The sequence below is a fragment of the Apteryx mantelli genome, chromosome 9, assembly GCF_036417845.1.
Source record: "Apteryx mantelli isolate bAptMan1 chromosome 9, bAptMan1.hap1, whole genome shotgun sequence".
Lineage (NCBI taxonomy): Eukaryota > Metazoa > Chordata > Aves > Apterygiformes > Apterygidae > Apteryx > Apteryx mantelli.
In genome coordinates, this window is record NC_089986.1 from 6,787,202 (window position 1) to 6,803,492 (window position 16,291).

General features: G+C 44.4%; 1 protein-coding gene across 8 annotated transcripts in view; it reads right to left on the reverse strand.

The window, feature by feature from the left end:
* Positions 1 to 16,291, reverse strand: part of PLD1 (phospholipase D1) — a 90,368-nt gene that overhangs the window by 37,058 nt on the left and 37,019 nt on the right. For 6 of the 8 annotated variants that reach the window (XM_067301617.1, XM_067301618.1, XM_067301616.1 and 3 more), the window contains 6 exons: positions 16,189 to 16,254; positions 9,702 to 9,760; positions 8,256 to 8,348; positions 3,149 to 3,301; positions 2,146 to 2,295; positions 763 to 846 (listed from right to left, as the gene is read on the reverse strand). In XM_067301617.1, the coding sequence (XP_067157718.1) occupies positions 763 to 846; positions 2,146 to 2,295; positions 3,149 to 3,301; positions 8,256 to 8,348; positions 9,702 to 9,760; positions 16,189 to 16,254 (605 nt within the window). The remainder of the gene's footprint in view (positions 1 to 762; positions 847 to 2,145; positions 2,296 to 3,148; positions 3,302 to 8,255; positions 8,349 to 9,701; positions 9,761 to 16,188; positions 16,255 to 16,291) is intronic. The other 2 variants (XM_067301619.1, XM_067301621.1) reach the window with 2 other exon arrangements.

The window sequence follows — 16,291 nt, forward strand, 5'->3', positions numbered from 1 at the left end:
GTCCAAGACCTAGTTCTAGAGTCTACCCTGCTGCTCTGTCTCCAAGGTCCAAGCTGACCTCAGGTTATCTTTGCAAAGGCAAGACACAGGCAGCAACGACCACCATCCAGCCAAGTAACTGTATCCCAAGGACCGTAAGAGCACATTCTTTCTGCCTCTAACAGGAACCACCACAGTAATGCATAAACATATTAAATTACTAGTTAAGAACGGGGCAGAGGCAGGCCCTTAAGCAGCCACATAGCTCAGGAAAAGGATTACAAAACTCCCCGTTGCCTGGCCTGTTTAAGAACAGAGCAAAATTACATCCACCCCCAAGTGCTCTCCTCGGCGGCACAAGGCCTCCCAAGGCAGTAAGGAGGAGCAGAAAGGATAACGTGGGAAGTGCACTGTACTAGTCAGATATCTGAGTGTCCATGTTCCCCTACACACTGAAAGACATTCTTGTCCCTCGGGCTTACAATGATTTACACTCCTGATGAAGCAATGCAAGCCATAACATTTTCAATTCAGGTGGTGCCTTCATGCACTTTTCAGCCCTTTCCTTGGAAGGAGACAACCAAGCTGTTGATTTCAAGCATGTGCTTTTGCTGCCAAGCCTCCTGAAAAGGCCTTTGAATACAACACAACGAGATGTTTGGGTGTGCTGCCAAACCATCTGGCCGCACGGCTAGTTTCCATACTGTAAGGCCTTTGAACACTGCAGCATTGTTGGGAATGTCCTGAGACGGCTGGTCAAAATCCAAATAAGTAAGTACGAACCACCAATCTGTGATGAAAATTTCTTCTTTAGCTGCTTCCATGGCATTTGCAACATCTTCAAAGTACCACTTAGCATTTACATACCTGTAAAAGCAAACAAAGTGCATAGACTTATTTTTCCTTGCCCTTCATCAAACAGAAAGTTCACGGTTGCAGATCAACAGGGTGCTACGTTAATGTTGTTTACATTCTCTTCTCAAAAGCAAAAGCAAACCTAATTTCATGAATCAGGACAACATACAGGGAGGATTTCATACTGCCATTAGTATCCTAATGGAACAGTACAATAAGGGATTATTATGTGCCACTTGGAACTCCTGACAACCACACACAGTACTCCATGGGGCTTTGCTTAATGTGTGAGCTAGTTCTGGCTCTCAGAAAAGGATGGTGTGATAGCATTAGCTTTGATTTATGGAAACTTTCTGAGCAGTGGAAGGCTGCAGGACAGAAGCTGCAATGACAGCACCAGTATTGCTCATGTTTAATTCTAATTAGAATCAATTTTTTGAGGTGCTCCTGGGAATGGCATAGGGCAATCTGGTTACATTACAGAAGGAAGGGTTACTTGCATAAAGCCAAGTTACCTTTAGACTATGCCTAAATTTGCATTTGCTGATTCTCTTTCATTGCAAAGCCAGTCTGCAAGGCCTGAATCTGATGCTGCTGTTCAACCACGAGTGATATTTGCATCTGAACACATCCGTGGTGCCTGGAAGGGCAATACTATATTACAGAATGAGAATCAGCCTTGCAAATGTTGCGTGCTGGACATATCTTGAATTTTAAAACGTGAAGGATGTGACTAGGCCATTGGTCACAGGTGAGCAAAAGCAGGAGAGACTGCAGCACAGCTCCTTTATGAAGAAGCTATAGAGAAGGAAGTAGCAAAAGAGGCAGACATTTTCAATAGCCCTACATGACCACAGATTTACAACCCAGAATCAGAAACTATGATAAAATTGAAGCCAGAAATATCTTAATGAATGAGCAGTTCTGTCCTTAATTCATAAGTATCCTGCCAATTACATGTGTATCGAGATACAATTTTTATCCTTAAAATAATAAACATCTGATGTGTTTAACTTCATACAAAATTCAACGTTTCAAAATTCTATTAGTTGTGATGCAAAGTCATCACAGGATCAAAACAGTCCTCTCACAGGTATTGCTATTCTCTTACCAGTCAAGAAAGTTACAGTCTTTTCAGCTTTTCTTAGTATCACCACCACCTATAATTACTGAATGAAAACAGACCTATCCATCAGACTTCAGGGCTAAATCAGGAAGGCCTGTGCCTTTCCTGCTGCAGATAGCAGCACCTTTTTCACCAAAAGCAATGTGATATGGATCACGGTCTTGCTCCAGTACACCCCATCTTACCACTTTGCCAATGTGTTCTCTTGCACGGCTGCGTAAGACCCAAATCTGTGCTCTGTTAGAAAGTTCTTCCCGTTTTTCCGAATGAATTCATCTATTCCCTGTCTCCACCACTGGGCATGCCTGTAGCTGTTACACTTCAAAATCAGTGACCTGTAAAACAAATGATGTATGGGGAAGAGTGCTGAGGCCACGTACATTTAATTGGCTTACTTCTCGCTGTCTGCACACGTTGATAAGTGCACCTGCATCGGCCATGTTTTATTTAAGTAAAAGGTAAGGAGTAGCAAGAGACTGTGCTTTGTTATTTTGTTTCCAAAAGAATATATCAGCACCTAGCCACTCTGAGTGACTGCCATAAAATATTGCAGACTGCCAAGTATAAAACACACCTTGATTTAAATGACTGGAACCAGCCTAAGTGCAAGGAGAACAGGACACAGCTAATGCTATATTTTAAAAAAATGAATTTATAAGTTATTTTACCATGAAAATATCAAGTATGTTTTTATCCCAAGTAGCATATCTTTTGTGTAATGCTCCAGTGGCGACTTAGAGAAATGCATTCCTGCTTGCAGCATAAAAGAACAGAGGGGCTAGAAAATTACTGTAACTAATTGCTGCAAAAACGAACTGTGCAACTGAATGGGCACCTGCCTCCCAGTCCTGAAGAATAACTGTCTGGATGGACCAGCAGCAGCTGGGACTCCAAATGTCACTTCAAGACATCTGAAAAGAACAACGGTCCAAGCCAAATCCCCACAGGTATAAATGCTCCAGTGACTGCACAGGGACTGGGGGATCCTCCCTGCTGGGACTCTCCTCCGCTGGCGCAGGGGATGGAAAGGTGCTGAAGCCTGCTGGGAAACTCAACTGAATTTGCTCGCTTGCTCAGACAGGTGCACCTTGTTAACACCTCCTGGATATATGCAGTTTTTGTTTTTTTTTAAGAAATTAAAAAAAGTGGGGGAGAAAAAAAACGTGTCTTAAAGCCTGTATTTCTTACCTGCAGAGATTGTCGATCTGCAACCCATATTTAGTTTCCGTTTCTTTCTGGCCTATCTTAATGTTGAATTCTTTATCCACCAGCAAGACAAAGGCAATGGCCCCAGTATCCGGCTTCATGTACAGCAGGAAAGAGTCTTTCACTACCAGCCACCTGTAAGGGGAGAGGAATGCACAACTGTTTCATTCATGCCATTCTTCAAAATGTAAGTGAAAAGTGCATCCTTTGGAAGAACTGCAAATCGTTTACCATCAGGGTCTGTATTAGAGAAAGGAAAATGTTTAACTACAACGTAAAGTGGCTACGTTTGGAGTATGGTATAAAGACCAACAACTAGGCCTAACTATTACCTCGAAAAAAAATAAAGAAACAACTTCACCGATGTAAAGGATGAATTTATTGCAGCATAAAAATAAGGTACATCTGGTTATCTAAGAGAAACAGAAACGCGCACGTGCCTATTTTGCACATTTGAGTAATGATAAGCCTAAATTCAATAAAAGATTTCTAAAATGACTTGCACGACTACTTCTTATGAAAGCCTTTGCAAGTTTAGGCTCTAGAGTCCAATGAAATAAATGCAAATCATCCTGTTCATAGGCTAAACTCACCAGCCAAGTGGCTGAGTAATGGGCAAGGTTAAACAAGGATTCCTTTATCCCAAATTATTATTCAGGTTATATGCTATACCTAGAGGTTATATAGAAGTTACTTGACTTCTCTAATGTTAATTATGAAACCAGGATCACTTACTCCAATCAGAATATATGAACAGGTTATTTTGGAAAGCTGTTATTGCCAAGCAACAGGCATCCTGTTAGAAACACACGATGAGAGCTGACCAGCAGGTTTTACATAAATACGATAGCCTTAAGGCAGCTTCGGGGAAAATTCATTTTCACTGTGAATGGCCTTTCTAGTTTTTTCTCTCTCTTGTGCGTAGCTGAGGTAACCTGCTCCCTCTGTCCCGCTCTGGTCTCAGCCCTGTGACCTTAGCCTAATTCTTGTGCATACGCAGAAACACACAAAGCAAGAGAAAAGACCGAAAAAACGTATTAATTCTTGTATCTTTTATAACTGATCCAGCTTCTCGTTTATTTCCAGATCCTAGTTGTTTTTCTTTCCTTTCAGGGCCCCTTCTGAGTTACACCAGCATCGCCTCTCATCCGGTGCCAGACTGCTCACCGCTCCCCCGATCCGCCCAGCGTTTCAATCCCAAACCTCCCCCTTTCCAAACGTTCACCCTTCTGCTTCTCCCCAGCTGCTCTCTGGGCTTGGGCAGAGCTGCCCGAGCACCTTCACAGCGTCACCTCACCGTCCTCCCCGAACCCCCCTTTTAACAGCCGCCCGCTGCCCCGCTGCCGAGAACAGAGCCGGCACGGCCGGCTGGCGACTAATCCCGCCGACCCGCTGCCTGAACCCCCGCCAGCCCTTTGCAGCAAGCGGCCGCGTCACGCTCTGCCTCGTGCCGCCGCATAACAGGGCGCCGCTCCGTGAAGGAGCCTCCGAACACCGCGGCAACAAGTCCATGGGATCCATTGCCTGAAACTAGTTAGCTACACGTGAAAATAGCCATGTACCGCAGGCCAACAGCAAGCGCGGTCCTCCCCTGCAAATTTTAGTGCCCCCATTTTGGGGGTTCGCGTTTTTATTGACGGCAAGGGCGGAACAGAAAGGCAGGCAGCTGGCGAATCAACCTTTCAGTGCAAGGACTGCTCTTCCCGGGTGAATGCGCGTTCGACGAGCTAGCTCGCGACGAGGAGCGATTCGCAGCCTTAATAACCACCGGAGTCTCAGACACGCGGCCCTGCGATGCGTACAGTGCACTCGCGCAACTGAAACGGCACTGAAAGTCAAATGAACATCTGACAGACTGCAATAAGTGAAACGAATACGGGGTGTAGAAAACCCAACGCTTGGGGCAAAGCTGTTCTGGGAGAACAAGGGCCTCACTGTAAGGGGCAGCCCCGCGCCCAGGGCAAGAGCTCTGCACGGGGCGCCTGCCCCCCGCTGAATCAGGGCTGTGACGCGCTCGGGGCCAGCCTGGTGCTTGATAACGACACCGAGAACAAGAAAAGCTGGGGAGCACAAAGCATTTAGCACAGACCTTTGAATGACCTGGCACTGCAGAGCTTGGTGCCTGCGCTGTGCTGGCAAAGACTACCGAGCACGGAAAAATGTGGGCCAGGGCAGTTTCTGTTGCAAAGGGACAAAGGAGAGAGCGACACAAGAAGAGGGGAGGGCGAGGAGGGGGGATGCAGCCTGGCGATGAAGCGTGTGCAAAGCAAAAAGAGTTTGCACATTTAGGCCTTACGGTGCCCCCACCACATTTTGAAAAGCGGTTCCAAAACCAACAACTTTCTGCCTTAGCAAGTTGCACACAGACAGGCATCACACTGGGCATTTAATTACATGGGTAAGTTTTCACTGTAGAGCCAGCGCAGGTGCAAGATGGTCAGCTGGACTGCTGTCCTTCCTAGGCAGCAGCAGGAACGGGGTATTAAACAGTAATCGCATTAGAGCCCACGGAGTTCTCAAGCCGAGCCTTTTCCGTGGGGATGGGTGTCAGGGGATTTTCAGAGCCTGCTGAATTTACAGGTCTAGTGTTTAGGGGAAACAATAACCAAAAATACACTTTTACACTGATCAGAAAATTATTTTAGATGATAGCCACTCTGCCCCATACTATATTTCCCCCTATAAAAACATGACTCACTGTTTTTTATTATTTTTCTCCTCTTAGTCAGCAAAAGTGAGAGGTTGTATAGTTTGAGAAATATGTGAAATTTGTAAGAGATATAAAATTGATTTTTTTCCTGAAGTCCTTCAGAACTTCAAGAATCTTCTCTTAGCAATAGTATCATCATTTGTTTATTTATTGATGCGTACATTTATTGGTCCCGGCAGGCCGTGGCTGGGGATTCAGTGCCCTCTTGTGTTACTCACTCTACACACATAGCTAAGAGAGCATCTCCCTCCAAAGACTTCTCTCATTCTGTTTTTATGCGCTGAAGGAGAAACAAGATCCAAAACAGAGTGGAACATGCTACTGTCCTCCAAAAAGCTTGATCTCTGCATAACACAATGAAGAGTTAACTGGGGGATATCAAGAGAAACAGGCAAGCTTTTTTCTGTAAAGGAGGAAAAAAATTGGACTGTCTTCCCGGTCCAATCTTCATCTCTGTGTAATCACTCCAGATAACCTCTGTAAAACTGTATTCAGAAATGGTGGGGAAAAAAAAGTTTCTTCACACAAATGCAGTAAGATTTTACAGGAAAGCAGTTATTCTTAAAATAAAGTTAGGCTAACCACAGCCCATCATGGTTCCACAACGCTGGAATTGAAAGGTGGTTAATGACTTGGGAAGCTCTCTCAGACAAAGAAATTATTACTAAGAGGCAGATACATGCTATCTGGGTTTTGAAAAGGAAAGATTTTCCCATTAACTAGTAGCATGGAGAAATAAAGCACAGAAATCCTTTCAAAGAGAGAAAGAGAAGCTCACCTAAAACCAGGATCAGTTAGATTTTCTAATGTATGGTTATTGGTTTTGGAGTTGGAACAAAATAAAAAGCAAAGATAATGAAAAGCAGTCAGCGAATGCACAGACCTTTGAAAGGAAACAAATACCAGGTTTGTTAATGCATGGAAAATTCTTTCACGCTTCTAAGAGAGGAAGATTCAATGCGAAGAGCACAGTACACAGACAACGTGTATGCCGCAGCAGTGAAGAGGGAGCAAGCTCTTGGAAACGCTCCTTACATTTATTGCATACTAACTGATAAAACGCATACTCCCCCTTACCACAGCCCCGGGATGCAGCTACATGTAACAGGGAGGTTAAGCAGAGCTGAGACGCAGACTAAGGTTTTACACTTGTGGCAGCGCTTGCTCCCCCAGGCCAGGCGAGCCCTCATCCGCGTGTCCTGCCCCACTGCTGTGCCGAGCTGCGCAGCTCCTCGTGCTGCAGAGCAACACACATGACCAGGAGACCAACCCCGCTGCTGACGTCCTTTAAACAACATCTCGTTATTTTGGCAGGAGGCAGGAGCGAGTGGCTGGGGAAAGGGAGAATGCGACTCCTATTATCAGCTTTGCTACGGGAAGAAATATTTGTGGAAAAGAGCAAGGGACTTTCCAGTACACACAGAGAGGGAGAAATGGCAGAAAAATACAGTGGTCCTAAACAATCTTTAGCTTTGCTGCTGTTGCAACAGAGGATAGGAACCATTCTTTGCTTTGGGCAGAAACTTTCTTGCTAGCGGCAGTCCGGCTGGGAGGCCAGCGCTAAGCACCCCGCGGGCAGGACTGACTCACAGCAGCACACACCCGTCTGCATCTCGCCTCAGACTTCCTTCCGCCCCTGCTCAGCCCTGCTACTCTTGGCAGCGGTTGCATTTCAGAGGCAGACAAATCAGGCTGAAGGGATCAACTCTACTCCTTGAGGATACGAGGACCAAATTACATCAGTCTGCAACGGGAAGGGACACAAGAATGAGGTGGCTTGTGAAAACTTCCATAAAACCACTAGCATTTAAGACACATGTGGCAATCAGGAAGAGGCAACATATTTAACTCAAGGTTAACTGTACCAAGCAGAGCTCCTTACTGCTGTAGTTCGTCTGATTTAATCCAGCTCTGAAGCAGGCCAGATTACGTTTCAATAGTTTTTGCAAATCAAGGAAGAGAAGCTCAGAAAACCGAGCTGAAATCTGGCCAGGAAATCTCCACATCCCCTCCCAAAGGCCCAGATTCCTTTGGCACACCAACAGCAGAGAAAGCTGGGAACATATCAGGTGGTTATTTCAGTTTCTGCCAGCCTGTGGCTATAAGAAGCTCCATTTCTCCTCAGGAACAATATGTCTGTTCTGCTATGAATTCTAATGCAAAAGAAAAAAAGCCAGCAACCTCTACACAGGAGGGTTGGATGGGGATAATCTATGATCTCTTTTTACCTGAAGGTCTGTAGCTTTTTGTACTAGAGCAAGAGTTTTACTTGTAGACTTCTTGGGGAGAAAACGGTAAATGAGGATTTTTATACGTGTGCCTGGGGAGCACACAATGCCCACCTCTCTTCCCAGGCCCATCCCCAGCCCGCAGCAGTACCTTTTGGACCATCGATAGCACATCCTTCCTTGGCCACAGCACTGCAGGCCAGGTATTCTGTGGCCCCCGGACCGTTTCATGATCAAGCCTTCTCTGAAACAAACAGAAATCTGGTAAAGATGGGGTGAAATGGCTCGTCTGGTGGTGCGGCTACTGCCTCACTGGGACGGCTCCCTGGGGCCAGAGCACATCCACAGCAGAGGTTGCTCACCGGGTCTCTCCAACCTCTGCCAACAGGTCACTTCTCCAGCCCCAGATACTGCTTTCTCCACAAAACCAGCCCCCCAGCCCGATCACAGCACCCAACCCTCGTCCTCACCCCAACACAACCCATCACTGGCCTCCAGCTGGGCCTCAGCAACCCTCTGTGGGGCTGCCCTGAAAGCCAGATCGCTGACCTGATCAAAGCTAAAAATAATCCCCCCAAAGGTAAATCATGCACATTTTAAAAAATGCAGGGGCCCCACTATATAGCACAGCTACACAAACAACCAGGCCAACATTACTGAGAGACCGGTCGTGCAGAGGGAAGGAGAGAAACCTTTGATCTGGGTGGTGAGCTGAAGTCTACATCTTGCAAAACTACAGACCATTCTCCTGTACCTCCTGCTTTTTGCCCCCTTCTTCTCCCAAGAAATACCTGATCTTAATCTAACCTCCGAGCAATTTCAGCCATGAAACCAAACACACAAGCAAAGCAGTGAGATTTTACTGATACTGTCAGCCACAGAGCGTTTAAGGGAGAAGCTCTGCTTGCAATTCAGCTGGGAAAGGCTGAGCCTGGCAGAGCATTTGACAGGGCTGGGATGCCTTTGGAGCAATATCTAGTAGGTAAACAAGGAAGGAGCAGTATCAGAGAGGTCATGGCACGGAGCTGGCTGCTGAGCCTCTGCCTGCGAGCGCAGCTGCGCCAGGCCCTCTCCACCTCCTGCACGACCTCTCGCTGCTGCCTGCAAGACCGACCCTGCAATCAGCTCTCCCTGCGCTGGGGCTGGAAAACACGGAGAGCCTGGGCAAAAGGGAGAGGTAGTCACATCTCTGCATTCAGCGCACTGAAATTATCATGAGTTACCCCTGCGGCTACAACCTTGCCATTGCACCAACTGTGACCCCAAGGCGCCTCGAAGAACGCTATGACAAAATCACACATGGCCCCAGCTCCCACAGGCAAAATTTATCCTTCATGCAGCTCCACTGGTGTCAGCAAAGGATTAACTCCATGATGAATCTGGTCTTGTGAAAGCTCCTCTGCCTTTCACGTTCATGATTATTTCCCAAAGTTGTAGCCCTTCTATCTAAACATTAATACATTTTGATATCAGGATGACAACATATTCCCTAGTAAATTACCAGTAAGAAAGGAAAACTCTCAGTTTGAACAATATTTATTTATAAAACCATATTCTTGGTAAACCATAACTCACAAGGAAACTAATCATAACTTACATGCCCTTTGGTCCTAGGTCATGGATGAATGACAGCTGACTTACTCCAATGAACTCCATCTGGGGGAAAAAAAAGAAAGACATAAGGATTTCCCCCATCTTTCATAGTTAGAAATCCACAAAATCTTTTGCTTCATGAAAGTGGCATGTCACAAAGACAGAACCTGCACAGCAGTCTCAGCAGAAGTTATCCAGCAAAGTTCAAGCCTCTGTAATAAGAACGAGAAAAGTATTTCTTACGTGCTTTGGGGAAGGCATTCAATGCAACCAGGACAATCAAGATCAAATGTGCAATAAGGACCCATTGGTATCTTCCTTTTTGGGTCACTGGCTCAGACTAGGAATCAGAATTTACACTGCTTAGTGATCTACATGAACTTAGCTGGCTGTCTGAAGCTGCTTTTTCCTCCAGGCATTAGTGAACCTCACATGGAGCTGGAAGTCTGGGTGAAAGTGTTAACTGCTCATTAAAAGCAGATGCACCTCCTACACTGTCAAGTCAGCACATTCCCTGCTTCCCACCACGCCCGAATGACTGGCCACCACTGCTGCACGTGTCCCTCCACGGCGAGCCCTGGAGCACCGCATCTCCTTCCAAGTCTCCTGTCCCCAAGGGACACCACAGATAGTACTTCCATGTAGTAGGTCAGTTCCTGCAACGCAGCCCCCACCTGGCACTCTGAACCAAAAGAAACACTGCAAAGTCACAGTGTCAGGTCGGGCAGGAGAAGAGCAAGGCTGACCACTATGGACAGAGCAGGTCCAACACAGAGTGTGCTCATCATGACTTCTGCATATCTGCATCAAGCAGCGTGAGGGTGAGCCCCCGCTGGAGCCACAGAACAGGCACAGCTTGATGAACCCATGTACGGTACATAGGTTTAATCAATAATCTCAAATTGCAGCGAAACTGTAAGGAGTCTGCTTACTTATCAGCAGAGGTTACAGAGGAATCTGAAGATAAGCAAAGTCAGTGACAATGCACAACATGATTGCATTCGAACCTAAAGACAGGGTGCCATGCAATTTTGACCAAGCAGGCTTTTCTTGACACAACAGGACATTTCTGACAGTCTGCTGCTTATTAGTCTTGGGTCCAGCTGGCAGAGAGAAGTGCCTTCCCTACATGTCCTGCCAGAGACGCGAGCTGAAACAAGAGCAGCCCAGCAGAAGGCAATGTTGAAGAGGAGCCTGACTCACGTAGCAAAGGGTTGCAGCACTCAGGCACTGTTTGTTTAAATTATTATCACGTAAAACTGCCAAAATGCAAACAGATACTCAAGAGGGGGCAGGGTGAGCGCAGGGAATTGTTTTCCTCCTTGATCAAGCTACAGGTAAGAAAAGCTTAAGTGAACCGTCTAATTAAATAATTTGCCAGCCAAGGTTGCCAGGACTGAAGTCCAGGACTCAATCTACCTTCATAACAGTAACTGAGCTCAACGAGGAATCAGCCAGAGCGCAGGCTCCCTGGTGAGGCTTTTGTCCACAGCTGCCCCGGGGGCTCAGCCCAGGCTCCGAGCCCCACAGGAGCTTCAATCCCAACAGCCTCTTCTATCCCGAGGAAGGCTTTTCTTCTCAAGTGGCTCCTCTCACCTGTTTTTTGACAAACCAAACTCAAACCTATCTTTGGCAAATTCCAGTTTCGCATAGCAATTACACAGGTGGAACCACAGCCTCAGAGAGATTTTCAGACACTAAAAATAACACAGAATATAGGTAGTTCTGGGACAGAAGCCTACCCTGAAGTTACCCTGAGCGTGCCTCAGATCCTTCTATCTTCTCAGGCTCTGCTAGTTCTGGGACCTTCCCAAACTTCTCACCACATCAATAAGGTCACAGAGAAGAACAAAGGATCTGTTGTTCTCCTGCAAGTAGCTCAAGGATATAAAGTAACCTCTATTTAGTAGAAACGAATTTATGCCCTCATTCTTTGGCAATTTCACCATGTTTTCAGTGGCTAGAACAAATTATTTCATACTTTTACTAATTGTCTTGATATCACCATTCCTCACTACATGTTCTGGAAAAGCACCAGTCCTGACCGATGAACATTTCACCTGTTTCTGAAGATGACACTCAGAATTGGACAGAGAATATGTGAAAAAACAGTGTAAGATCTTAACATAGGTCCTAAGTGAAATTTCAGGCCAGTTCTTTGCCTAGATCTTATTTCCATTTCTTCAGAAAATACCTGGCATTCCCCATCAGAGAAAAATCAGAAAACTGGACATATCTCTCAAGCTGGGCACACAAAAAAAAGCCCCAATGCACACAAATGTCAAACACACACAAATGTCAAAAAAACTTTGAAAATGTTCGCTGTGAACAGAAACACGGCAGCAATTTGAGGAGCATTGCATGCAGAGAAAAAATTGCCCCAAAGAAGGAGAAGAAAATCCAGGAGGAGAAAGGGAGAATTACTCACAGGAACGGAACTACTACTGCATGAAAAGAAAAGAAAAATTGTCTGGCAGTACAGTAACCTGTTCTTCAGCCAATGAATCTTTAAAATGGCAACTGTGGCAACAGAGACACTATCCAACACACGTCCTATCTACTGAGTTGACTGAGAGAAGCCAATTAGGCATGCTGTTCCAGGCTCCTCTTATGTCCAGAGCCTCAGTGGTGGGCACACTCTTGGGGTATTCCCACCTCCCACATCATGTGCTTCTGGGGCTCTACTGCAAAAGGAAAAAAAAAAAAAAAAAAAAGTCTTACTTCTGTGTTTCTCTTCGTTCATGCAAACGATCACATATACTTCAAGGAGATTATTTACACGTAGAGCAGTAAGCATGTTTGGTTTGTAAAAAATTCTATCAGTTACAAGGAAAATTCCTCAGTGCATTGGAAAATATCTGATTAAGTGATTTATTATTATTATTACGGCATTAGCTATTTTTACTGTTACAGTGCCTGTCATCTGAGGTGCTTATAATTCACAAAAAACCTGAGAGAGGAATGCAGAACAGCGATGCACTTTCATCTCTTTCACATCTGAATTCTTATGCTGCCCAGCTGCCTCCCTGGTGAGAGGACATCCCACTCTGGTTTCAAAGTGAGCTGCAGCAGAATATTTTGAGTATGAGCTATGGGACTACAGAATGCAGTTTCAATGACATTGTTGTAGCAATAAAAAAAATAGACATGAATGATCAGCTGAAGAAAGATAAGCTATGAGAGGTGGAGAACCAACTGCAAGGTGGATGAGCTGCAATTTTAAGCCATCACATTCTGCCAGCAATGTCAAGCATGCATGATTTATTTAAGCAAAATTCTCATAAAGCAGCTGCACTTCAGGAAAAAAAAAAAAAAAAAAAACCAGCAACTCCACACTGTTTTTTTTTTCTTTTTTTTGCTTCACTTCTTATTTTGAACTCAGTGGTTAAAAAACAAACAAACAAACAAACAACAACAACCACCTAAACAAGCATTTGAATAGCAGCTGTGGTCAGGAATAAAACAAAACTACAGCACTGTTCAGAATATTGTTCAGTGACAAGTTGCCAGCTCTTTCTTACAGATAAAAGTGGCTATACTAAACCCAAATTTAAAAAGTGTTCAGTGTGCTAAAGTTCAACTCCAATAACCAAAAATATGGAGGGGCTGGGTGGGGGTCTCTGCTTTTTTCGATTTTGCTTAGGCATCTTTCAGCTACTGCAGCTCATACGCAAACCTGTGCAAAGGCACAATTAATCAAGTGTCTGTACTGAATTCAAGCAAGCCCATGGGCATGGTTTCCTAATGTATTTGGACTACACTCCCCCAGTTTCCAATTCCCAGAAGTAACTGTGGACAATTAACACATTTAGTTTCCCACATCATTCATTTGAATGATAATTGTCTTGAATCACTTTAGCACAAAAGCACTATAAAAAGGGTTTGGACTAGAAGATGTGAGATTTAATCACAATTCACATAGCCAAAAGGGGGGGAAAAAAAGAAGAAAGAAAGAAAGGTTATAAAGTTCAGGTTCTGATAACAAAATAAAATGCATCTATAATTCCATTTTGTGAGCTCCATATGAAATAATATGTTGCAATGATGACGACAAATTAAGGCAAACACGAGCAGAAGGTACTAAGTTTTACCATTCACAGCTAACTAGTCAAAGCAGAGGACACTTGTTACATCTCTAAATGATGATGCTTAAGTAGCATCTATTTTCACAGTCTGCAGGAGAGTCATCTAGACAGGCTAGATGTATAATCTCTAAAATGCTACGCAGTCACCAGGGACCTTAAATGATTCTCAACCCACCAAGGATTTCAGGTCTGCAGAACAGCTACAAGCTAGACTTCCGGCCAAAAACTCTTCCAGAGTATGTCATGTCCTTGAAGAGATGGTATATAATTTCATGATCTCCTAACTGACAAAATATTAACTAACCAGAAATACAAAATAAAAGAAGCAAAGACAGAATTAAATTGTGTGGGTCAGCTTTAAAAATGTCCCTGAAGGGCAAAGAGTTATATACATCAGGTGGGTCAGCTTGCCATTGTAACTCTGCTTGGGTTCGCGTCTGAATTTCCAAAGAATTTAGGGTTTAACAAAAACCTCGGTGCATGAATTTGATGAGAGGAACAGGCAGGAGTCAAAACGTGCTCCAAGATTAAAACAATTAAAGCATTTGTCAGCACTCAGGCAACAGACTTCCCTCCACAAGAACAGGAACACACTCCTTTTGATCTAAGGAGGCCAAATACTGTTCCAAGGAAAACTCCAGAAATCTTCAATTCAGTAATTCAGTCTGTAGTCTGAGAATGTGTCCCCCGTCCCGCCCCCCCGCAACCTCTCTCAGAAAGGAAATATTTTGCTCCCTGTACTTTCTTTCAGTGTCAACTGCAGGACCTGCTACACTTGGCAGTACAGCTGACGTTAGCAGCTAAGTTCTCACTAAGTGCTTCACTGCAGCCAACTCCAAGACAACAATAAATGCAGAATTTATGCGCAAAGTGACATCTGGCTCCAAGGGCTGGGGACAGAAGGGCGATTGAGTGCAGGGAGGCAAGAGGCCCACAGCTGCTCTGGAGCCAGGGCACAGAGAACGCAGGTTCGCTTGTTGCCCCCTGGCCCCAATGGCCAGCAGTCTGCTTCCAACCACAACCCGATCAAAAGATCAAGGGCATTTTCATATTAGCAGAAATTGCCAGAAATATCTGAAAAAGCAATGCCTGCCTAAGAGTCACAAGATGCAGCCATACTGTAAACTGAGTCTCTCCTGCTTTGCACACACTACTGATCAAAATTCTCAAGTTATCACTGTCTTGCCTTAAGAACAAAAGATGATTATTTTCCACACGCAGATTAACACAACTCTTGACTGTATTGTACTTAAAGCTAGAAGAGCTGCTTTGCAGCCAGTCCCCAAAAGAACCACTTTATAAGAAAAAACAGTTCCTCTCAGTCCGAGTCTGAAGGCTTTTTCTTTGCAGCACAAAGCACATTGGCCAATACTGGGTGAGGACATTACCTCATATAACTAACAATGTTCAACACACTGAGCTTTAAAACAAGAGTACATACAGAATTGGAGTGTAACATCCAGCTAAAAGCTGTCCAAGGTCTCTGCACAACAGAAATCTTGCATAAGGCTTAAAGAACAGAATTTCTACCAAACAAAAGAATTAAAAGAACTGGCTGCTTTAGATATCCTAAGTTTAGTCTGTATTTCTGACTTGTTTTCAAATCAAGTGCTCCCAGTTATCGCATCTGGCTCAGAAGTTTCACTAAGTTCTGCAGCTACCCAAGGTATGCATCAGGTTTTGCTGATGATACAAAAAGATGAGTAATAAAGTCATTATGCAGCCAACAAAAGGGGAGATAAGTTACCGTCCCAGGGAAATGTTACAGCTTCAGTTGACAGGTGAGGACTATTGAAGAAACATTCAAGGATGGCTTTCAAAACAAATATTTTCACTTAAAATAGGCCAGAAGTTGGATTTGACATCTCTTCGCTTCAAAAAGACACTTGGAAGAATAAATCAATTACCTTCTCTCTTTGGAAATGACAAAATACCCACAGAGGTAAGTGGGTATCACTCATACAAACTCAACATGAGTTACGTTCAGTGAAATCAGATTTGCCCCAGGATCACCCAGGAATCACAGACTGAAGGGGAGGTTACATGTATGCTCTGGACTCCAATTATTCAAGTACTTAAAACACCAACTTATCATCTTAAACACTACCCAGCACTGCACATTATATGTTCAGCCAGCTCTTTTGACTGAACTACCTTGTGCAGGTTATCACAGTGTTGTAATAGTGACCTTCAAACAGTTCAAGACTGAGCCAGTCACTCTCTTCCTTTAATTTTAAATCATATTACATCCACGCTGGAAAAATCAGTTGAGCCAAAACATTTGCAAAATGTCTGTGAAATGTTTCTGATATGTCAGAGAAAAAGCTGCAGGACTTTTTTCCATCAGTTCTACATTGTAAAGAAAGAATATTCTTTGCCTTTTAAGCCATTCTAATTTGTACTTACTGTTCCATGGTAGTTTCTGTACATTGGCATTTTTAAGATCTTTGTCAAGTAGTCTTCCAGCTGTTTCTACAATTAAAACATGGAAAACTTTAGCTAGGATGCA